General features: G+C 38.1%; 1 protein-coding gene across 2 annotated transcripts in view; it reads right to left on the reverse strand.

Annotated features, from left to right (window-relative positions):
- Positions 1–26,037, reverse strand: part of LOC143172069 (methylglutaconyl-CoA hydratase, mitochondrial-like) — a 114,742-nt gene that overhangs the window by 78,973 nt on the left and 9,732 nt on the right. The window contains exons 4-6 of one of the 2 annotated variants that reach the window (XM_076361303.1): positions 20,470–20,556; positions 3,251–3,343; positions 2,233–2,289 (exon numbers count right to left, since the gene is read on the reverse strand). In XM_076361303.1, the coding sequence (XP_076217418.1) occupies positions 2,233–2,289; positions 3,251–3,343; positions 20,470–20,556 (237 nt within the window). The remainder of the gene's footprint in view (positions 1–2,232; positions 2,290–3,250; positions 3,344–20,469; positions 20,557–26,037) is intronic. The other variant, XM_076361304.1, reaches the window with a different exon arrangement.

Here is a 26,037-nt window from a genome sequence, read left to right on the forward strand (position 1 = left end):
TTGAGTCAGACAATGGGACTCATTTCCGAAACAACCTCATAGACACCTGGGCCAAAGAGCACGGCATTGAGTGGATGTATCACATCCCCTGTCATGCACCAGCCTCTGGGAAAATTGAACGATACAATGGACTGTTAAAGACTACGCTGAGAGCAATGGGTGGCGAGACGTTCAAACATTGAGATACGCATTTAGCAAAGGCCACCTGGTTAGTCAACACGAGGGGATCTGCCAATCGAGCAGGCCCTGCCCAGTCAGAACTTTTACGTACTGTAGATGGGAATAAAGTTCCTGTAGTGCACATAAAAAATATGCTGGGGAAGACAGTCTGGGTTATTCCTGCCTCAGGCAGAGGCAAACCCATCCATGGGATTGCTTTTGCTCAAGGACCTGGGTGCACTTGGTGGATAATGTGGAAGGATGGGGAAGTCCGCTGTGTACCTCAAGGGGATTTGATTTTGGGTGAGAATAGCCAATGATCTGAATTATGTGATGTTAAGTACTAATTATAGTTATAATAGTTATACTAATAATACACAGATATACTAACCATACTAATAACATTATATGCCATACTAATGTTATTACAATAAGAATCACCCAGACTAATGAAGAATAACTTCAGTGAAACCAAGCAAAGCACAGTGATGATGGTACCAGAACTGACTTCAACATGAAACAATCCAACACCACATACCATCTCCATTTTTCCTGCCCTGAAAGATTATTATGACAGATAGAGCCCGAAGTCATGGACTAAATGAACTCACCGAACATTTTAGAGGGATGGCCCACAGACGAAGGGAATGATATCTCTGTGTGTGTGTGTATATATATATATATATAAAAAAAAAGGGGTGGTGATTAATGAAAATGTACTGGAAAATATGAGACTTGAGCATGACGCAGATGGTATAGAATAAGGGGTGGATATTGTCCTGGTTTCGGCAGGGATAGAGTTAATTTCTTTCCTAGTAGCTGGTACAGTGTTTTGGATTTAGGATGAGAACAAAGTTGATAACGCACCGATGTTTTAGTTGTTGCTAGGTAATGCTTACACTAGTCAAGGACTTTTCAGCTTCCCATGCTCTACCGACTGAGAAGGCTGCAGGTGCACAAGAAGCTGGGAGGGGGCACAGCCAAACTGGCCAAAGGGACATTCCATACCATGTGACGTCATGCTCAGTACATAAACTGGGGAAAGCTGGCCGGGGGGGCCGCTGCTCGGGGACTGGCTGGGCATCGGTCGGCGGGTGGTGAGCAATTGTACTGTGCATCACTTGCTTTGTGTATTATTATTATTATTATCATATTATTATTATCATTTTATTTCAATTATTAAACTGTTTTTATCTCAACCCATGAGTTTTTCTAACTTGTGCTCTTCCAATTCTCTCCCCCATCCCACCGGGTAGGGGGGAGTGAGCGAGCGGCTGCGTGGTGCTTAGTTGCCGACTGAAATTAAACCACGACAGTTGCCCAGAACTTCCAGAAATGATGGCCAAAGGCTCGGGGGGAGGGAATCACCGAAAAAAACCCTTGTTTTCGAGTTATTGCCCTTTCCCCAGAAAGGTAGATATCTCAATTGAAATGAGAATGATTTATCCATAAAATAAAACCAAATGTCTTCATAACACAAAGGTCTCAAACATTATTCATACATTTATAACTTTCATTCACCCGAATCCAGAAAAAGCCAGCCAACTGGCCTTCCAAATTAGACAAGATTTTGTACCTCAAAAATCTCTAAAAATGTTGATAATACAAAAGATCTATTCACAGCTATACTTTCAGTTTTTAAACTCTTTGCAACCAATTCATAAGCAGCATGAAAACTGAATTTGCATCCTAAAGTACTAAATGGTATGCAAAAGTGGATCATTAAATTACCATTTTCATAAATTGATCATTATTACCTTTTTTCCTAGTATGACCCTCAACAAAATTACCCAGCCTTCAGATCAAGACATCAAGTCTCATTAACAAAATCAGTCAATGCTAAGTTAATGTAGATTTTGACTGCACACAAGTGCCACTTCCTTAAAAATGAGAAACACACCGTTTTTAAATTAATTTTCAGTAAGCAATATGAGCAATAAGCTTTAAAAACATGCTAATGATCCTTAATGAAAATAAAAAAAATAAGCAGAAATTCAGCAACAACAATCTAAAACAAAGTACAAAAAGCACGTTATTTAGTTATCTATGGTAACAAAAGCAAAATATTCATACCTGCACCTGGAATGATTGCCAACTTTGTTTCAACTAGCCCCATTTTAGCAGAACAGGCTGAAAAACAGAGTTTAAATGAGTTCTTACTATAATCGATATGAAACAGCTTGCAGAAAAATACAACCTACAAGAGTGTTAATGTATTATATTTTGTTCATAAAGAACAATAAATCCCTTTACATGCATTTGCTTATGAAAATCTTTAAATAGATTCAAGTAATCTACCTTTATCAAAAGGCCCAACTGCTCCCATCAAGGCAAGTTCTGTACCTTATAAATTTTCACATAAGAAGATAGATGATGCAAGTAGGGTATTACAGTGAATAACAGAGACTTATTTGTAGAACATAAAGTACTAAAAGAAAGAGAATGTTATTATTTAACAACTTAAAATGGGGGAGGTGAATTCTGTTTCTGATGATTATGAATTCTTTAGCTGACTGAATACTCCCTCAGGATCAAACAGCTTTATATACTATGAGTTACTGGCAACTGTTCAGGATCAAGTTTCCATTTACTTTCCAACAAATGGCTTTAAAGTTCTGATAGCTGGATAGGTCAAGGTTCTTCTTTTCATGTGTTGTTGTTACTTTTCTTTTATAACAGCTTAATTGCTTATTTGATAGTACACTCAGTTTTTGCTTGTTCCCTGCAACCTGTTTGCATAAAAACAAATAGTCCATCTAGAACTCAAGCGTAGATGAGAAGAGTATTTCAATTATTAAATAAAATACCAAAATATCTACCTAACCCTTCGGGGAATACTGTTAATGATAAAGCGAAGATCATAAGAACAAAAGAAAACATGCAACAAAAATGATCTAGCTATCAGTGGTAAGTAGTATGAAATTAAACATCAGCAATTACTTCAGTTAAGCTTCTGCTAAATCTCTTAGAAATAATTGTCATAAACAATGTCAGAATACAAAATCAATTTTATAAGACTGTTGCCAAGGCAAAAATTAGTCAAGCCTTCTGCAACACGAATAATCCTTTGCTCAATAGGATTCAGACTTACCTGCCACTCTTATGTCACACGCTAAAGCAAGTTCTAGGCCACCACCTAATGCAGTCCCATCTATTGCAGCAATAGTAGGTACTGGAAGATTAGCTTAAAAAAGAAAGTACCGATTAACACTTGCCTCACAAAGAACATGTTGTAAGCATCATTTCATTACAATTTGTTCAAATATCTGTCAGACTAGGGGGAAAAAAAGTCTCATAAAACAACAAAGCAGATCTTATAATTGATTTTTCAGTATGACTTTGCAAAAACTTGACTCTCCCCTCTAATCACTCTTTGGCCAAATTGCGTTGCAAGTTTTTTTCTCCAGCTTCTACTCACCTTTGACAAAAATTTTAATAGTAAACTCCAAAAACACACATTGAAAAGCTATGCAAATAATAAAACAGGAATATTTGAAGAACCACATACACAAACAACCCCCAGTTGAAATACAGATGTTCTATCATAATTATTAGCAACTGTGATGATGGCATAGCTGGAAGTTCTCTGTGTCTTAATATTACCAGATGTGCTGTGGCCACCACTGTGGTCCCTTTCTGCTATAAAGCAGCAGCTAACAGATAGCTGGACTAGAGTGTGGGAAAGTTTTCAGTCAGATTAAAACAAAAAAAACCCCACATGTTGCAAATATACATGACAAGTAGCAGGGCTCCAGAGGCCTGTGTTACCATGACATAATGTGTATTTAATTTGTTGTCAACGTTGTGGCATGAGAAATTCTAGTATTAAACATTCAAGTATAAGTATTGCTCTTTACCTCTAACATATTTAAGTTCTTTCCTGCCATCTGCATCCTGAACTCAAAGAAGTCTGATGAAAAATGTATTTTTCACATGAAAAATTAACATGTTTACAGCTTTAACTATATTTAATATTATGTTTAACACAAACTATCAATAATTTTAAACTATACTGAAAAAATATTCAAGTAGTATATTTTTGCTACTAGTTTCAAAGACAGTCAAAAGCAATGAACTGTTGGAATTCATCAGCTGAACACTTGGGTGTACAGCTTGTTGAAAAGTTAAACCAACTCTTGACAGCAACAGTATTTTCTGCAAATGTTAAAAAAATATATTCTTTGGTTTAATGTTTCAGCTACTTGAATTCAATGACCAGTTCATTCAATCTTAGTTGGAAATTGAAAAAGAAAACTCTGCTGCCAAAATATAAATGAAAGTGAAGTGTGAGAGAATAAGTTTTCTCTTTTTAAAATCTAGAAGCATGATCAATTTAATGTATTAACTTCAAATAATACTTCTTTTTTTAGTGAACTACTTATTTCTAAAGTTTAAAATTTGTTCCACTAAGCTTACTTTTTTCTTTTCTGACAGATATACTTCAGATAACTAATTTTTTTAAAAAAATTAATTAAATGTTAATCTATATCAACATAAATACATTTATGCACAAACAGGTGATCTCCCACTCATTAACAAAACAAAATATCAAATTTAGTGAAAGGCTAGTTTTATTTACAAATGAACATGCTTTTATGATTAAAAACTAATGAAAATCACATTTTCTTTATGAAAAGAACAAAACTTTACAAATGCTATTCAAAATTAAGATAGATGTTTGAAATCAAAGTCTCATTTTCTGGTTTAGACCATGATTAAAATCAGTTCCAATGCCAAAAGAGAGTATTGATTACTGTCTGCAACATCAAGTACTTGGAGTCACTTAAAAGATTCCAAGATATCTATTGCATTTGCCATCAACCACAGAAGGCATAGGAGACCAAAGAATAGGAGTAAAAATCTGTTCTTTCTCCATCCACTTTTTCTTAGTAATATGGAAAGACAAGAAAAGAAGACAACTCTTTTCCAGCAGGGTCTGGTTGCTGACCAAAAACCGTACTAACTGTCACCATGAACAACGTGCCATACAGTCTTACATTCAAAGTTTACAGCTGATACAGATATAGTGTTTCTCTTAAAGGAATATGCCTTTGCTATAGGCAAATGAAAAATTATTTACCTGAACATGAAAGCATAATCATAATTAACTGTAGCTTCCAGTGATTACTGCCTACATATATGTTCCATTCTTGAGAGATTAGCAAACAGTATCCTGAGTACTATTTACACAATTTTTGCAGGACTCCAAGGCAGACTACTTTCTCTGTGATGAATAACTTCCAGTCCTAGCTATGGTAAAATCCAAGTACACTATCATACACAGAAATGAAACTTATAGAAGATGACTATTATAAAATACCTTGGTTTCAATAATTACAAACATGATTCCTAACAAGAAATACTAAAAATCATAATTCACAGAGATAAAAAGCAATTTGGTTTTCTTTATCATATGTTAACATCATCGCTTCTCAAGAATATTAATTCTAAAAGATCACCTGACACATGTAAGTTAACAATGAACAACACTTGAAAGGTAAAATACAAATTCTTTGCAATAGCTCTGTGCTAATGACACATGCATATCAAAAGAATTGAAGAAATTAATCCATTTAACATCTTTTTCTGAACCATCAGAGAAAACAATAGAGAAATAAATTAGCAATTGCTCTGGATTTAAAAAAAGTGAGTTTCTAAGTCACTAAAACTTAATAGTAAGGGTAAAGTTTCTTGGAATGTTCATATTCTGTACCACAAAAGGCACTTGTTTATATTTATTTTCATAATGTTAATACATAATAGCTGAAACTGTTCAGTTCATAACAAATCCAGATGAGATATTTGGAGGAAAAAAAAATAAATAATAGTAATTAAAAAAATATATCAAACTGTAGAGTTAACTGAGTTGTATGCATTCAAATTTTAAGAATGATAAATTGAGTAAATAGACAGGTCAGTCTCCATAATGATTTTACATGGTAAGACTCATTTGCTATGAGTGATAGGCAAAATCTATTTAAAGCCTTGTCAAGAAGCTCAATAGTTTTATTCTAAAACATTCCACAACTTTTTCATGCTGAAAATAATGGATATAAATTTAAGGCAAGTTTTGTACAACTGATCATTAGTGCTAGATTCTAAATCTGATATGGGTTTATCAGTGTGCAGTGTTGGGGAATTTTTATGGTATCCCTTGAGGTGAATTAAATACACACTTGTGCTTAAACATAAAGAAAAAAATTTAATGAACACTGCATTGGGCCGAGTCCTACCGCCATAAGTGGTTCTACAAGGAGTCTGCAAAGATGCTTCACGAGCCAATTCCTTATATACTCTTGCACCAGCACCAATCCCATGAGCGGTTGCATGGGGTGCCTTGGGTCCATCCCCCAGCCCAGCTCTGCTGCCCACAGGTGGTCCCTGAGCTCTCCCATTCCAGGATGGCTACAAGACAATGCTGGGCTGTTTCTTATCTCATCACCACGGGAAACTTCACTCCCTTACAGGGAGCCTTCTGTCTCTGGCATTCCTGCTTCCAGCCCGTTTAACCCCTTCTGCAGTTGGGCCTTCTTGCCCTCCATGCCCTGATCATTCCTCAGTCACAAATTACCACTGCTGAGCAGTTACAATTTGAATCATGAGCTGCTTAATAAAGTCCACAAAAGGAATTAGAAATATATATATGAGATACAAAATAATTTAACAAAATTAGATTGCACAACATACAGAGAATAGTAGATTGTATATATACACAGATTGTTGTTAGAAGTAGTTAAAAAAGACTAAGCAATAAGCAGCATTAAATTGTAGTCAAAGACTCACACTAAACTAGTGTAGTGCATCAAATTATGGAGTATGAAGGAAACTAAATAAGCCAGTTCATACAATGAATTTATAAAGGATTATTTCACATTCCAATTATATTTTAAAACATATGCATGTTCTGTATAAACACTTCTGTTGTGCACAGAACACTACAAAAGTGTACAATAAAAAGTTGATACTGATGTGCTACTTTAATATCAGTGCTTAATGATAATATGGAAGAGGAAGGTTTTAAGTATGATAAAGAAAAAGAAAGGCCCATTTCACTAAATGTCACTGATAATTCAGCAATAGAGCTAGATATAGGACAAAAATGTATTTCTGTATTTGAGATCACAAGAGTAGTGATGGAGTTTGGATTAGCTGAAGAAAAGAGACAAACATGAACAAGCAGATCAAATTCATGTTTATGTATTAAATGTTATTTGAAGAATAATTTTTTTTTTTTATAAAGGACAGAAAGCTATACAATCTGTATAAAGGATGTTTATTAGCCATTCAAGACCTGATACAGGTGGAATGACCAATAGGTAAACTGAAGAACTATGGGTATGCAAATGCCCATACAAATGGTATGCAAAACACTAATAAGAAAAATTAAGCATAATAATATGATGTAGCTAGTAAGTCCAAGTAACCCAGAAGGAGTTCAGACAAAAGTTAAAAAAGATTATATAAAGATGATATAAAGAAATGGGCATGTTTCCTACTCTATAACAACTATGGATCTTCAGCTCAACTTCAGGAATCCATTCTTGGTGAATACATACCTTAATGCAGTTTTAGATTAGGCTGACCAGCAGCATCTGTAGCCTTCAGATGCCTCTTCCTTTCCTGCCACTCTCCATTACCAAAAGACAAAGAGTGGAGTGAGCTTGACTCTCCCACAATTATGTCACCAACACAGAATATCACAGGAGGACTTTGAATTTAAGCACATAAGGACAAATGCAATGTGCAGGAAACAAACAAAATCACAAATATTTTGAAGCAGATAACCATTAGTTCACCTTCAAGTGACTTTCCACGTGATTTCCACTGCTGGTAACTAACAAGGAATTTTCTTTTTGCTTAGAGACAATTATATGATGAATGCAAGACCAACATATAAATACTATAATCAGATCTGGAAAATTCTACCAAGAAAGAGTTTCTCAGATGTGTGTTATAAAGCCCACATTTTATGGGGGTTTCCAACTAAGATACAAGTAGCAACAGAATTCAAATTCACGTGAGCACAACTCAGCACAACTGAGTACTGACAGAATGGAATGAGAATCAGAATGGAGAAATACACTTCTCCAAACAACTTATTCCACAACTACATTTCTGATTATTTGACAAATAATGTTTGATTAGTGTGTAACTTACTGGGATGAGCAACTTCAGACGGCATTTCTAGCAGCTTATTTTTCCCCTTGAATAACAGATTCCATAAAACAAAGAAACAGATGAACTACCTAAAAATATCCTGTATACTCTGAGTATTACATGGAATACTAGAGAAAAGCATGCTATAAAACGGCTGATATATAAGAAGTTCTCCAATTCATTATCTAACTGAAGCAGATGAAGAAAGTGTGGGAAATATTTGCATACTCATGCCTGCAGCAAAAGATAAGCTTTTAAAATCTTAACTTATTGAAAAGAAACCTTCCTCTAATTTGTTTTTTAGTATGCTTATTTAAAAGTAATACTGATAATGGAGCCTTCTAATTAACAAAACAAATGGTCACCTGCCCATAAAATATCTAAACACAGCTCAACACTTGTTTGTAGATTGCATAATTGATGGGCCAGCAAGAAAGAAGAAACAAAAGTCACATCATACAGTGAAAATGTCAAAGAAAGAATTATCAAAATTTGGTTTTATTATTAAAAACAAATGTACTTACATACATCCTATTTGTCTTCAGTGAAAACTTTTTGTATCATCTGAAGATCTACTGACAATAGCTTATAATCACATAATACTGCAAGGCCTATTGAATGGGCTGATTCCTACATCAACAATGTAGAAAGAAAGGTACAAGATCTGTTACTATATAGAATTTCTTTACTAACCCAAACTCTGCAAGTTTTCTGGTTGCAACTTAGGAAATAATTTTCAAAAGACCACAGATGTTAGTATGAATTTTGACTCAGCATTAATGATTACTTAAAACTATATGCTAGCTTGCTATAATAACTGAGTGGATTTTTAATTTGGTTATAAAATAATTGAGTTTATACCTAAACATTCATATTCTATAACTCAGAATAATTTCTCTTCCACCTGTTCACCATCCAGATCTTTAACTTCTCTTTGCGATGTTGCTCCCGAGAGTGTAATTCAGATTTTTCCCCTCAAAAAATAAAAGTGTTTATTGGCTAACTTCTTTGACTTACAGTATGAAGATAACACATACTCTAGTGCCAGTATAACTAGCTCTTCTTTGAAACAATATAAGGAAAAATCCCAGAGTGTGATCATTTTAGCTGAGCATTTCTAGAAATGTTTCTCATATCTATTTTCACCAATATTTCATATATCTACTTTCTTCACTCTAATACTAAAATATCTTTAGTTCTATAATAGCTTAATGTATTAGGTAATATTTTCAATCAGCTCATTCACTGAACACTACAGAGGAAACAAACAAAAAAATTCTCTAAATAATTGTCTCACAGTAAGTTTAAAAAAAACCCAACAAACCCACTAGTTCTGTAACATCATCAAAGCAATTTATCCCCCTTAACATCCAGTGCATAATTAGAAAAGAAAAAATTTTCTGTGTTCTAGGAAGCCTTTTCCAGTGTTTGACCACCCTCTTGGTAAAGAAATGTTTCCTAATATCTAGTCTAAACCTCCCCTGACGCAGCTTTGAACCATTCCTACGCATCCTGTCACTGGATACAAGGGAGAAGAGATCAGCACCTCCCTCTCCACTTTCTCCACGTCCCCTCCTCAGGAAGCTGTAGAGAGCAATGAGGTCACCCAGGATGCTGTTTGCCCTCTTGGCTGCCAGGGCACACTGCTGACTTACTGAGCCTGCTGTCAACCAGCACCCCCAGATCCCTTTCTATGGGGCTACTTTCCAGCCACTCCTCTCCCAATCTATACTTGTGCCCGGCGTTACTTCATCCCAGGTACAGAATCCGGCATTTGGTCTTGTTAAATTTCATGCCATTAATGATTGCCCAATGCTCCAATCTATCTAGATCCCTCTGCAAGGCCTCTTGTCCCTCAAGAGAGTCACCAGCACCTCCCAGTTTGGTATCATCAGCAAACTTGCTAATGGTGCATTCAACTCCTGCATCCAGCTCATTGATAAAAATATTGAACAGAACTGGCCCTAGAATTGAGCCCTGAGGAGCACTGCTGGTGACCAGTCGCCAGCCAGATGTAGCCCCATTCACTACAACCCTTTGAGCCCTGCACTTCAGCCAGTTCTTCACCCAGCACACCATGTACCTGCTCATCTCACAGTTGGACAACTTGTCCAGATGGACGCTGTGAGGGACAGTATGAAAAGCCTTCCTAAAATCCAGGAAAAACTACATCCACCGCCTTCCCTTCATCCACTAGGTGGGTGACCTTATCGTAGAAGGATATCAGATTATTTAGACAGGCCTTTCCCTTTGTGAACCCATGTTGACTGTGCCTGATGATTGCATTGTCCTTTACATGCCTTTCAGTAGCACCCAGTATGGTCTTCTCCATAATTTTTCCAAGGTTACACAATTCGTTCTTCACCAAACCATGTCAGATAAGCAGGACTATAGTAAATTGCAACAAAGAACAGTAACATATGGACTACTACATATAGGGAGGCTGCAGACAGTCAGATAAGGAAGCTCTAGACAGGACCTCTTTTTTACAAATAATTTACTCCTTTGTTAATTAAATCGTGCTGACTCAGTGAGGCTGTTAGGTCATGCTGACATGTATTTCTTAACTAGTGCGACCTGCAAAGGGCTATGAAGTGTTAACTATTTTACTTCCACGTGTGACTCCCTAGAAGGGGGACAGAAGCAGTGGACATCAGGTCATACTGGAGGTATGGTTTAATAACCAGTGTGCAAACTGGCTATGATGACCTCAAAAGATAATTTGACTAAGCAGAACCCCTCTTTTGGTACAGTTATTTTTGTGGGAGGAAAATGAAAGCACAGTCCCTTTTCCTCATAGAACAGCATTTGGAATTACTATCAGAGGGAAAACTAAACTACAGCTGAGGCTATGTTAATTTATGTTAAGGCTGAACAGCATTGACAGAGATCAAATAAATGAATTAGCAAATGCAAAGCCACCTCCTTCCCTAATCCTCAGATCTATGAGGAAGTACAATCAGCTGATCTTAATATTCAGGTCCTCTATTTCTGCATCATTTTTATAATGATTTTAAAAAAGTTATTGTTATGGAAAGAAAACAGTATATTAACAATCATGGAAGCAATGCTATCATATAAACAGCTAATAAACATCTTGGTAGAGTTTAATGTTGCATTCATTGGCATTATAATGGTATAGCATTTAGAACTGTGCTCTTTTAATTAAAAAACAATCCAATGCAATTTGACAAAGCACAACTTCAGCTCTGCAGGGACAGCACTGTCTATTTAGAAGACAGACAATACTTAGTCAAAGGGTATCTTAAATTAATTCAATGTTAAAAGAAGCAGTAAATCAAAGCTAGTACTGGAAAACAACCAAGAGCTCAGCAAAGTATTTCAGAATGCTAGCAGTCTTGGACTATATTAGCCATACTCTACACTTCAGTTGAACAGGCAACAGCATATCATAAAAGGAGAAATACTGTGCCAAAGTCTCCCTTTCACAGCTTCAGCAACATAGGGAGACCATGGTGCCTGAGGATGAGGGTGCTAAGCATGGCACCGTTAGCTATACATTTGTCATTTTTCAAGTTTGATTTCTATCTGCAATATTACATTCAGTTTCCCAGTGAATGTCTTTTCAAGTTATGGCCTACATCTGCACTTCCCTAAGAGTGAAACCCACAGTTCTTCTCACTGGATTTCCAAACTAGAGCAGTCCATCTCTGCTGCCCAGATTTACCTTCAGCAAATACAGATGGATTAGGTCAATGTTACATAAGCAGTCCTTTCTTGGAGTAGTAATCAGGAGATAAAAGTTTGTCCAAAACAAAATAGGATCTATAGTATATAAAATATATGATTTATCTATAACAATATCACCAAAGATGTAAAGTTGAAAATAAAGATGTCTAAGCATGTATTTTCTTACTTAACCCTAGACTGTCATTGCTCATTCCAGTATATCGCTCAAAAAACTTACCAAACATTAGTCTGGGCAAGACAATCCACTTAGTTTTTCAACTGCCCAATATTCATTCACAGTTTATGTGTACCTTCCTTAGGCGACAGGCAATTTTATATCCACTTCAAATGACAGTCGCTTCAGAAGTTGCCACCTTAAACTTTCCTGAAGTTTTGTGCATCTTCCTAAACCTAATCAAATGCATATATGTGTATCTGCCACAGGCAGTGGAAATTAATCTTCATAAAGTGGACTTCTACTATCTTTCGTTTGACAATGAAGCACTGAATCCTGTCTAAAACTCTCACTCACACATATAACAAGCAGCAAAGTAAAAACAAATCCATGCATTCTGAAATTAATACAGCTAATTCCCACAGCTCTTCCCCAGAGCTCCAAAATAAACAAATATTCCATCAGAACAAAATATTTACATTTTATTATTTTATTTAGTGTCTTAACATGAAAAATCATTTTAAAATGATCGTCCAAAGAAGAGCAAAGCTGGTGAAGGGTCTAGAGAACAAGTCTTATGAGGAGCAGCTGAGGGAACTGGGGTTGTTTAGCCTGGAGAAAAGGAGGCTGAGGGGAGACCTCATCGCTCTCTACAACTACCTGAAAGGAGGTTGTAGCAAGGTGGGTGTCGGTCTCTTCTCCCAAGTAACAAGTGATAGGACAAGAGGAAACGGCCTCAAGTTGCGCCAGGGGAGGTTTAGATTGGATATTAGGAAAAATTCTTCAAAGGGTTATCAAGCACTGGAACAGGCTGCCCAGGGAAGTGGTTGAGTCACCATCCCTGGAGGCATTTAAAAGACACGTAGATGAGGCGCTTAGGGACATGGTTTAGTGGTGGACTTGGCAGTGTTAGGTTTACAGTTGGACTCGATGATCTTAAGGGTCTTTTCCAACCTAAATGATTCTATGATTCTATGAAAATAATGTTTATTAAAGGAAGAAACATTGTGTAAAATCTCGATACAGAAAGAAGAGCAATATATCAAACAGCAAATTTGCTCTCTAGAAACACCTGCAGGAGGTAAAAATTCATCACACAACAGCTATTATAGTATGAATTTCAGGTGAGCATTGATTAAATACATTTTTATTGCATAAGATGTAAATATGCAGTTGCATAAGAAATTGCAAAATGCATTTTACTACATTTTGACAAAAAAAAAAATTAGCTCCTGTCCCCCTCCTTTCTAAAAGCATCTTATGGCCTTGATGGAAATGTATGGACCATTTCTCACATGGTCCAGACTTTTCTAACAGACGTGTTTTTTTCCACAAAGCATCAACCATATTTTAAAAAACCTCAAACACATCCTTAAAGTGATCTCGAAGCAATAAATAGTCCTCAAAATAAAGACAATGGTCATCAAGATATCCTTTGGAGAGCAGAAGAAAGTGAAATTCAGAATCACAAAATGGTTGAGGTTGGAACGGACCTCTGGAGGTCATGTGGTCCAACACCCCTGCTCAAGCAGGGCCACCTAGACTCAGTTGCCCAGGACCGTGTCCAGATGGATTTTGAATATCTCCAAGGATGGAGACTCAACAATCTCTCTGGGCAACCTGTTCCAGTGCTCAGTCACCCTCACAGTAAAAAAGGGTTTCCTGATGTTCTGATGGAACCTCCTGTGTTTTACTGTGTGCCCATTGCCTCTTGTCCTGTCACTGGGCACCACTGAAAAGAGCCTGGCTCCATCATCTTTACACCCTCCCTTCAGGTAGTTGTACACATTGATAAGAATCCCCTTGAGCCTTCTCTTCTCCAGGCTGAAGAGTCCCAGCTCTCAGCCCTTCCTCATAGGAGAGATGCTCCAGTCCTTTCATCATCCTCATTGAACTCTCTCTAGTATGTCCATGTCTCTCCTGTACTGGGGAGCCCAGAACTAGACACAGGACTCCAGGTGTGGCCTCACCAGTGCTGAGTAGAGGGGAAGGATCACCTCCCTTGACCTGCTGGCAACACTCCTCCTATAATGCAGCCCAGGATACTGTTAGCCTACTTTGCCATGAGGGCACATTGCTGGCTCATGGCCAGCTTGGTGTCCACCAGGACCCCCACGTCCTTTTCTGCCAAGCTGCTTTCCAGCTGGTCAGCCCCCAGCATATATTGGTGCATGGGGTTGTTCTTCCCTAGATGCAGGACTTTGTACTTCTCCTTGTTGAACTGCATGAGGTTCTTGTCAGCCCATTTCTCCAGCCTGTCCAGGTCCCTCTGGAGGGCAGCATGACTCTCTGGCATATCAGCTACTCCTCCCAGTTCCAAGTCATCAGCAAACTTGCTGAGGGTACACTCTGCCCCATCATCCAGATCATTAATGAAGATGTTAAATGGGATTGGACCCAGTATTGATCCCTGGGGTACACCACTAGTCACTGGCCTCCAATTAGACTTTGCGTTGCTGATCACCATTAGGAAGTTTATGGACAGAAAATGCTTATCATCACTTATCATAGCAAAGATGAAATATTCTACATTTTAAGATTCAAATTCCATATTCAGTTTACTATGCAAGGGAATATTCTTTCACCATACCTAACCTGCATGTTCTTGGCATACCTTCACCAGAGAACAAGATACATTTATGCTGGAGAAGCCAGTCAGCAGTGCTGCCACTTTCTTTCCTTGGAATTTCTACTACTAAACCGGGACTTTTAATGTTAACCCAAAGCTCCACAGAAGCCCTAGAAACTCATATACTAAAATAAGGCACTGAATCAAACCTCATCACTGATCATTCTTTCCTGTTTTTCAGGCTTTAGCATGAGAAAGCAGGGTGGCAATTAATAGACCAGAAGTCCAGTAAAACTTCACAACTTATGCATGGAAACTTATCAGATGTCATAAATAAAGCAGTATAAAGTTTGTTAGAATGGAACATGTCCAAGAAGAAACAAGTTACTTAAGTAATATTAGTATTCCAATAAAAACTCCTTCCTTAGCTTAGTTCAGATCTAGTTTCTGTCAGGCCACTAGAAAGCTGTTTTGTCTCCAAATGTGATATAAAATCAAGCTTGACCACACTTCAGCTGGGATTTCAAGTATTCAAGAAAGTCAGCCTCCAAATTTTGTTCACATTCAGTGGGATTTAAGCACTTACACACACCAATGGTGTTTCTCACATATTAGAGGTTGGGGCCAAACTTCGAGTGCCCAGTCCAAACTCCTTCTGTATTTTCGTTTTTTCCTTCTGTTAAACAAGTTGTTTTTCTGGTGGAGAGTAGTTATTGCATTCAGCTGCATATGTCCCCTCAGGTTTACAGCTGAAATCCCAGTGGATAACATATATACAATGGTAATATCATAGCCCAGACCCCACAGTCAGTATAAAGAACAACATGGATTTAATTGGTAGTTATATAATATATGCTGAAGATGTGACCCATAATTATGGCATTTCCCCCCCCAAAATGTAAAAAAACCCCAACAACAAACAAACAAAAAACCCCAAACAAAAAACCAACCAACCAACGAACCAGGTTTCTGGGAGTCAGTAAGATTTTATTTCATTTAGTCAGTAAGCATGTTTTGTTATATATGGTTTCAAGAGATCTATTAATGTTTTTCTCTCAGTTTTTTTGAGTGTAAAGGCAGCCTTAAGTCTGTAACAAAGAACCTCAAGCTCTTATAATTCCTACAAAAACCAACAGACAAAAAAATCACCCACCACCCACCCACCCACACAACTCTTGTATAATTTTAGCAAAAGCACCCACTGCTAAAAACAGAGGGTGCTTTAATTTCCCCCCTCAACTTAAAGCTCTCAGAGCTGCAACTCTTGATATTTCACCCAAATTTAGCAAGAAGTTATATATTAATCCCATAAAAAAAGAGTGTGGTTAGCTTTTAATTTCCAGAAAATTCTTCTCTGTAGCTATATTCCAAAATGATACTGCAGCATTTTAGAAACCCACTAGTGTAAGAATTTTAAACATAATGAAATTGACAGGAACTAAAAGAAAGCAAAACCATGTCAATTCTAAAATGCTAAGTTTATGCAGATATTCAAGATGTAAGTAATTTTTCATGTATTTCATCTATAGAGATGATAATGTTTTTCTTTCTGAAAACACTGTGAAAAAGAAGCACCTCTTTACTAGGGGTGATATCTGAACATAAACACAATTATCAAAACATGACCTATTTCTGAAGAGCAAAAAGTAGAACACATTTTAAACTTGGATAGAAAAGAACCAAGTGGTAAACTGGAAATATTGTTCCCTTGCTATATAACATTAGCACACTCAGATCAAAATTGTCATTACCTCATGCCCCAAGTTGGGTGCCAAAAAAAGACTGGGGTAGGTTAACCTCAGACAACAGCCAAACACCCACTCTGCCTTTCACTTGCTCCCCTCTCCCATAGGATGTGAAGAAAATGGAAGGTGAAAAGACTTGTGGATAGAAATAATGACAGTTTAATAGGGAAAGCAACAGCTGTGCATGCAAGTAAAGCAAAAAGGGATTAATTCACTACTTTCCATCAGCAGGTAGATATCCAGCCACTTCCTCGAAAGCAGGGCCTCAGCACACGTAAACACCATAACCACAAATATCCCCCCTTTTTCCTCCTTTCCCTAAGCTTTTATTGCTGAGCATGACATCATTTGCATGGACCCTCTGCCCACCTGATACCTCTGCCTAGACCCAAGACCTCCTACTCCCCAGCTAGTCCCGCTTGAAGTTTGCTAGAGAATACACATGCACACCCCCACGCACACCAGATAAGGGAAGATACAGACACTCATCCCCCCCAGCAGCTGGCACCAGGCACATGGGCTGTGACCCACAGTCCCGCTCCAGCCATTGGTGCTGAGCCCCTCATTTGCCTCACTCATGCCGGTCCGCCCTAGTAGCTGGTTTTCGTGACACACACCATTCCTGCCCCAGTGGCTGGTGGCCGAGATCCCCACCTGCTCCAGTAGCTGACACTGAGACTCCCACTAGCTCCAATAGCTGATATCACAGGCCAGGGGTGCCTACACCCCTGGTCTGACTCCAGTAGCTGACCCCAATTCCACTCACGCCAGTCCCCCCAGTAGCTGGCACTCTGGGCACAAAGTCTGTAGGACCGTCCCTAGATCCAGAGAGCTATGATCCTTCCAACTACTGATGCTAAAACCCTCACTTGCTCCAGTAGCTGGCCCCAAATCTACTCACACAGGTCTCACCAGTAGCTGGCACTTAAGCCTTTGCAGCACACATACACACTGGATAGAGGGTGAAATTACAAAGAGAGATAGTTGGTGCAGAAGCACAGCTCCTCTTGGCACAGTGATTCCCTGTGCTGCACTGATTGTTCAAAGCAAGGGTCCCCTCTACCCATCATGTAGCCAACAACATGAGGAGTAAGTGGGTAGTGCTGATCACACAACAGGCTTGAATGGGGAACCCCAACCGCCCTGGAATTCTGGAATTGATGATGGACTGACCAGAAGGCAGAGATTTTGGAGCATCACTCAAGGAGGTGATTTATATCCAAGAGGCACCACCATACAATGAATTATCAGAAGGTAAAAGGCACTATGCTCTGTTCACCGAGGGATCCTGTCATGTTATAGGAAACCATCAAAAGTGGAAAGCTGCTGTGTGGAGTCCCACATGAAAAATCACAGCAGCCATCAAAGAATGCAAATTGAGTCAGTTTGCAGAAGCAAAAGCCATCCAGCTGGTCCTAGAGATCGCTGAATGAGAAAAGTGACCAGTACTTTATCTCTATACTGACTCATGGATGGTGGCAAATGCCCTGTGGGGGTGGCTATAGCAATGGAAGCAGACCATTGCTTTACCCCTGCCAGCGCAGGGGTAAACCCATCTGGGCTGCTGCATTGTGGCAAGACATCGCTGCCTGGGTAGAAAACATTCCTGTAAAGGTCCATCATGTAGATGCTCACATGCCCAAGAACTGTGCCACTGAAGAACATCGAAACAATGAGCAGGTGAGGTGGACCAGGCTGCCAGAATTGAAGTGGTTCAGGCGGACCTGGACTGGGAATGTAAGGGTGAGCTATTCATAGCTCAGTGGGCCCATGAAACATTGGGACATCTAGGGAGAGATGCAACAAACAGATGGGCTTGTGATGGAGGGGTCAACTTGACCATTGACACCATCACACACATCACCCGTGAATGCAAAACATGCGCTGCAATCAAGCAAGCCATGCGAGTAAATTCTCCCTGGAACAGAGGACAGTGGCTGGGATATCAATATGGCAAGGCCTGGCAGATCAACTATATTGGACCACTGGCACAAACCTGCCATGGCAAGCACTACGTGCTTACCCTAATGGAAGTGACTACCGTGTGGCTGGAAACATATACCCTGTGAACCATGTCACCACCCGAAACACCATGCTGGGCCTTGAAAGGCAAGTTCTGTGGTGACACAGTACCCCAGAAAGAATCAAGTCAGACAATGGGACTCATTTCCAAAATAACCTCATAGACTCCTGGGCCAAGGAACACAGCACTGATTGGGTGTTTCACATCCCCTATCACCCACAAGCCTCCAAAAAGATTGAATGATACAAAGGACTATTTAAGACTATACTGAGAGTGTTGGGTGCCAGGGAACAGAAGCACTGGGATGCAAATTTAGCAAAAGCTAAACACCAGAGGAACTGCTAACCGCCCTGGTCCTGCCCAAAGCCCCTACTTATAGTGGGAGGAGATAAGGTCCCCGTAGTGCACATAGAGAACTGGCTGGGAAAGACAACATGTGTTGCTCCTCCCTTGGGAAAAGGCAGGCCTGTTCATGGGATTGTCTTTGCTCAAGGACCTGGGTGCACTTGGTGGGCAAAGTGGGAAGATGGGGAAGTCTGGTGTGTATCTCAAGGAGATTTAACCTTGGAGGAAAATAACCCATGATTTGAGTTGTATGTTATAGGAAGTACTACAGCAGGAACCAATGGAGAATGAGCCTCACAAGGAACTGGGAGAGTGCAGCCATGACCCAACCCAAGCCAGTCTTGGCACCCAACAATCCAAAACAATCCTGAGTGACCACCTTGACAGATAAGGCCCAAGTCATCAACTGTTCTTATGGACGTTTGGCAGAGGGGGCATGGAATGGGGGAATAATATCTGTGTGCATGTCAATGGACAGGGGATGGTGGTTAATGAGGATGTATAAACCTGATTGTCAGATGAAAAGACGGTTTAAGTATGTAGTATAAATTGTAAGTGTTGATGAGAGGGAATTTCAGGAATGAGAAATAGATGGAATAGAAGGAAAAAGGAAGGTATGCAATAAAAGGATCAAATATTGTAATGCAGTGTGGGTTAGGTAAATAAGTGGAAAGATTTGAGTAGGGTATAGAAATGAAACAATATACGAATGGGATTGTTAGAGGATACTTTAAATGTATGAGATAATGTGGGACCTGAGCATGATGCAAATGGTATGGAATAAGGGGTGGAGATTGTACTAGTTTTGGCTAGGATGGAGTCAACTTTCTTCATAAGCAACCCATATGGTGCTGTGCTTTGCAGTTGTGCCTAAAACAGTGTTGATAACATACCAATGTTTTGGCTATTCTTGAACAGTACTTACGCGGCGTCAAGGCCTGTCCCACCCAGCGAGTAGGCTGGGGGTAGGCAAGAGGTTGGGAAGGGACACAGCCAATACAGCTGATCCCAACTGACCAAAGGGATATTCCGTACCATATGGACTTGCGAATGTGGAGTGCCTGTGGGACAAGTCTGTGAGTGCGTGCGTGCATGCATGTTTGCTAGAAAGCATCAAGCTGGACTAGCCAGTGAGTAGGGGACACATGAAGCAGGTAAGAGGGTCTGGGATCTGGGCAGTGGTACCAGACAGACAGAGAGACTGTGCCGGTACTTGGGGGATCCATGAATGTGCATGTGAGTGTTGTGTGTGTGCCTTCACTAGTGAACTTCTATCTCTACAATTCAAAGAAGAGGGGACTCCACTGTCTGCTTATATCTTATATGAGTCCTATATGTGGGTGCTGTTGGCAGCACCTTGTATGGGGCAGTCTGTGTAGTCAGTTGTGTGACTGTCCAGTGCATGGCTGTGCGTGTATGTCTCTGGGATATGTGCTCAGCTTCACTACTGGTTGATTCATGATTCATATTCATCTCATCAATATAAATAGTTGTGGATATCCTATTATGTGTCAAGAATTAATCATGCATATTTATGTTATTCGTCTGATCTAACCTTTTCAGATTACAGTTAAACAATACATTGTTCAAGGGAGAGATTACTTACCCATTTCATTAATAGTTGCTCTTGCTTTTGAGGCAAAAGAACCAACTTCACTTGAGTGCATTTTTGCTCTTTCTTTAAGGTCAGCACCTGTAAGTGACATTTCACATATATGGTAGCAAGCTGTACACAGTACCATAAATATGTTTTCAGAAGTAAAATATTTGTGTGCCAAAAAATGTAAGTCTACTTTGAGACAAGGTCAGTTCAAATTGATCGCATTCATTAACACAGATTTCAAGGAAAATACAACACACAATGTTTACTATAAAAAAAAAAATTTCAAATAGCCACCAGATTTTCACTAGCTTCCTCCCAGTGATATTTCTTCTTCTCAAATTAAAATAGTTTATGAACAACAGAAGTTAATATTTCATCTGACATATACTTTTATTTTCCTATGTCACAAAGTCTGTTAATTATGCATTTTTCATATTATGATCTACCAGTAAATGATAACAAAAAGAATACAAAATACCTAGGGTTCATGTTTCTACCACTTCTACAGTGATTTTAGTGAAATGTATTTTTGAAAAAGTTACATACAATATTTCCTTTTGGTCCTTCCAAAGCAAGGGGGGAGGGGGGGCATGCAAAAACTTCACATGAACATTTTAATCATGAATATATAAAAATAATTGTTTATAAAGCACAGTATAAATAGAGGTGGTTATAAAAATGTGCTTTTAAAAATTCATTGTTATGAGAACCTGACATTTTCTCTCATGAACAGGTAAGGAAAAAGAGAAACAGGCAACCACAACATATTGAAAAAGACCATCTTGAAAAAGACCATCTTGAAAAGTCCATCTTTCTTACAGAGAAAGAATACATGAGAAAAAAATCTGCATATACCCATTTACTGTCTGGAGAAGTGCAACATTCCCACTAGAATTTAGTGTGCATTTTTTTCCATTTTGTAAAAATGAACCTATTAAATTAGTCTCTTGGCATGTCTGAAAGGACTAAACACAAGACATATAACTGACAAAAAACAGTTTTAAATTTCTATACCCTGAGAACCAAAACACTGTCCATTTAGGAAAAGGCATCAGATTAATTCAGCTAAGATCTAACACCAAGTTTAAAATTAATCAGTCATAGATGGGGAGCCTATTTTACCTTTCTGGACTTTACTCATGCTAGACCCTCTGTCAAACACAGTTTTAGATATATTGCTGTTGACAGCAGTAGTTAAAACTCACAACACTGACATTTTCTGATAGACATCCAGCTACCATTTTAAGATAACATTCTCAAAAAAAGCAAGCTCTACATTGCTCCCCTTTTACATTCATCATAGCAAAGCTTGCCATTTTACTAGGGCCTATGTTCTCCTATGCATGTCCAATACAAAAACAATGAAGCATCAGTCCTACCTGCATTTGTATGTTTTCCACTAAATAATGTCCAGTTTATACTACCAGATACCTTGCCAAAAGCTTCCAAATGATCTTCTAGGATATGCCCCAACTGAAGACAGTGTGGCAGGCCAGTTGAGCAGTCAGTCTAAAATAGGGGTTACTGTGGTCTGTACTGCAGCAAAATCGCTACAATTGTCTACCTTAGTAATTCACAATTAATGCATACAGAAAACTTGCCAGGAACCTCAAAGGCAAACAAAATTTGCATGCAAGTGTGCATAAATCTGGATAGACCTTTAAGTCCTATACAACTGCAAACAACATTTACAAATGCATTTATGTATAGAGTTCTGTAACTGAAAGGAACAGCTTTACAAAACATGATGGCAAAACATGCTTTAAAAGCTACATCAGGAAGTGTGTGAATAAAAAAAAAAAAATCACTTCTCTGACATCAGTTTCTTAATGTTTGGCATCTACAACTCTGTCTAGAAGCAATTTATTGCCCATGTAAGAACAACAAGAAACCCTGTACTTTAGGAACTAGAAAATTACTCAAAACTTTCATACACCAAAATCCTGCTCACTTGGCATACCCTTGAAAAGTCAACTTTAAAAGAGAAATAGTGAACCTAAGAATATCTTTAGTATTACTGTTAAGGCAATTTTTAGGTTTTGATTTATTTGGACTAAAAAAAAAAAATGGACTCAACACAAAAAATAACTTTATTAAAAAATACAAAAGCTGCAGACTTCTTTATATATTTAGAATATATTTCTTTGAGGAAATATATTAAGCTTTCAACAAAAACTTTCATAGGAATGGATTAAAAGGTAACTGTCATTTTAAAATTAATGATTTTGAATATTGTAAAAATAATTTCTAGTATTTGATCTTAGTGCCTCACCCAACTTCTGCAATCTTACATTTCCCTCTTTTTAAGTATTTCTCCCTCATCACTGTCAAGAAAATGAAAAAAGAAAGTTCTTTTACTAACACTTTCCTATTTTAACACTCCAAAGCATTGTAATAATAGTAACTGAAACTTTTTCAGAGACTTTTAGGCAGAAACCATTCATTTCACTCCAACAGAACACTCGCCTCAGCATCCTCTGGTTCACAGAAGATGGAACTGCCACCGACTTAATACTTTTCTTCCTGTTATAAGATTCAACCACTGATCAAAGAATTTCTTGATCCATATAGTGAAGAACTATTCATGTTTCTTTGAAATCTGTTCTCAAGTCAGAAGTAGGAAAGGTTAAGTTACTGAAGGCAGTCATGAAGAAGAGTACAGCTTCAAGCTGAGACTTCTGTTCTCTCAGCTAGTGAAATCAAAGATTCCTCCTCTCATTCCAAGTTTAGTACCTTAAGGTATCTGGAAACAATATTTGCTCAACTGCTGAGAGCAACAAAGCAGCTGAAGATCTGCAAATCACAACTCACAGAATGAACCTCTGCAACTTTCCCATGGACCACAGTTGAAATCTATGGATACATTTGGCCTATTCCCTTCCCCATATCCACTTCCAACAGACTTCAGGGGTTGTACTCTGGCTTTGTGACTCTATATCACACTGAATGCAGTGTTCTCTAAGCCTTTCTACCCAGAAATGTAAGAAAAGGGAAGCCCTAATTGCCACTGAGCTGAGGCACACTAACTGTTGCAGATTTGATTGTACACTGTAATTATGTCCCCACATCCATCCGGTTCATACTGAAATATGAGTCATTGTTTTCTCCATATTACAGGTTTTGGCATCTTGATGCTTTGCCCCATTGGCTGGATCCTATCCACCCAGAAACACAGCAAAAGCTAATCAAAACTAGTTGTGATTCTAGGACTTGGGGTCATGCTCACCAATTCTCACCTCTCTGCTCCCAGCACTTTACAAACCCCCTTTTAAAGGCTATGCAGTGCCATTTTCAAATTATTAGGAGTTAGTACAGTGAAAGACTATGTTGACACTACTACCAGCAGCTTCCTCCTACAGCTACATTAGGATTAGGACAGATACTCTCCACTCATGAAGAAACTTTTCTTGAATCAACTTCATTCAAAAGAAGCATTACTTCCAAATTTATCAAACAAACTGGTAGGAGAGAACTGTACTGCAAGCTTCAAATTAACAGTCCTGTTCGCAAAATACCAGTACAAACAGCATTCTTTTGGAGATATGCACAGGGTTTTCCAGATCTGCTGATCAGTAAGTACATAAACAATTTGGTATAGGTAGATCAATCCTTAAAGCTACTCTGAGGAAGATGCATGCTGTTTTAAATATTACTGGCATCATTACTTAAGTTTGCAATCCTGAAGAATATCTCTGATTTTGACCCATCACCCTCATATTTCCCTCCCCAAAACTGGGAGAACACAAAAATATTAATTATTTTTTTCCTTACTTCCCATGAGTGTTAGAACCCTGATACAATTAACTCTCTTTTTATTGTTAAAACATTTGGCTATTCAATGTCTGGCTGTTTTACATTGTTAATCTAGAGTTTTTGCAGCATGTGTTTGACTTGCATTTCACAGTGATGCCAGAGAAAATGTTTATTTGAGAAAGACAAAGGGAGTCCAGCAAGATAAGCATATTGCTGTTATTCACCAGAATTTTCTTACCTACACTTTTCTATGACAAGGAAGGCTATTCAACTTAGAAAATACACCAAAAGAAACTAATTTTAACAGTGATTGCTCTGATCCCTATGCCTCTTGCCTTATTTGGATATTTTCACGCTTTCTAAACAGAATTTATTTACTGTTGAAAAACTGCTGTATTTGAGAAATCTGTTCCAAACATCTTTGTACAAGCTTCTCTTTCCAAATGCCATATTTAAATACCCTGAAATTTTCCTGTACAGTACTATTCTATAAAATGCTTTGACACATACCTCTATAATACGCTACAAAAGCTGTAAACTAAAAAAAGGCATAAATTGTAACAGGTTATATATCATATTCAAAAGTGTAATTACACTCTAATACATTTATTAAATAGTAATTCTTTTACAAATCTGGCACACCAAAATCAAACAGTGAAGTCATTCTACCGAGTGTCAAAAGGTGCCCAAAGTGCCTTTTCTCTGAGAAGAGGAAAGGAAGCAACTCATGCACAGGTTATTGAGGTAGAATAAAGTATTAAATTCTTACTGTAACAATGTTATTTTGAGCTTGCCCTCTGATCTGGCTAAAAGCAAATGGGCCAACCCTGTTTACACAACAAAATTTCAATAATGAGGTGACATCCAAGAGTATCAGAAGATATGCAGGTACCTTCTGTGTACTCTGATTTCTCTGTACCTTGGTGGCAAGAACTACCAAAACTACTACTACTAAAAACTGTGTAGCATGGACCAGTTTTAATATGTTTAATAACCTGAGGAAACAAGTTAATAAGGAATAATAAGCTTACTATGCTTTCAAGCAGGAGTATAAAACATGCCCTACCTCACCAATTAACATTTAGAATTGCTGTGTACACACAGCTCATTCCCATACAAAGAAATTAAGCAGATTGCATTAATATTCCTCCTCCTCCACATAGGAAAAATACCACTTAAGCTACTGAACTAAAATACCGAGGCAAAGGACCAACTTTGACACACATTATAGCTTAACTTGTAACTACTAAAAAAACCCACCACCCTTCATTGTACATGTAAACAACTTTCCTCAAAGGCAGGTATGTGCAACTCCTACAGAAACCAATGTGAGAAACCCAAGTTTAGCTGAAATCAGTGGTAGAACCCCAAACAATGTTTATCAGGTTAGGATTATCCCAAAAGGGAGCTGTGCGTACGTATTTGAGGACAACATTACAGTCAACTTAAATTCAAACTCAGAAAGTAAAGATTTACTAACATTTTTTTCCCTCCAAATTTCCAATAATTCTCTGTATTTCAGAAATAGAGCTTTTTCATCCTGAAATTTATTCAGGATAAATTAATTCCTAATTCTGAATAGAAACTGCAATACCTCATGAAACAAATACATTTACTTAGAGATAGTGTAACATCTAAGGAGTGCAAAACTTTGTTTAAATAGAATTAATGTTTGTTAACAATATACACCACAATAATAAAAGTTATTAATATTATTTTGCTAACAGATATATGCTTCAAGTTAATATTCTTAAAAATCGTTCACTGCGAAAACATAATTTAAGTTTTAGGGCAGTAATGCCACCATGTAAATTAATG

The sequence above is a fragment of the Aptenodytes patagonicus genome, chromosome W, assembly GCF_965638725.1.
Source record: "Aptenodytes patagonicus chromosome W, bAptPat1.pri.cur, whole genome shotgun sequence".
In the NCBI taxonomy this organism is placed as follows: Eukaryota; Metazoa; Chordata; class Aves; order Sphenisciformes; family Spheniscidae; genus Aptenodytes; species Aptenodytes patagonicus.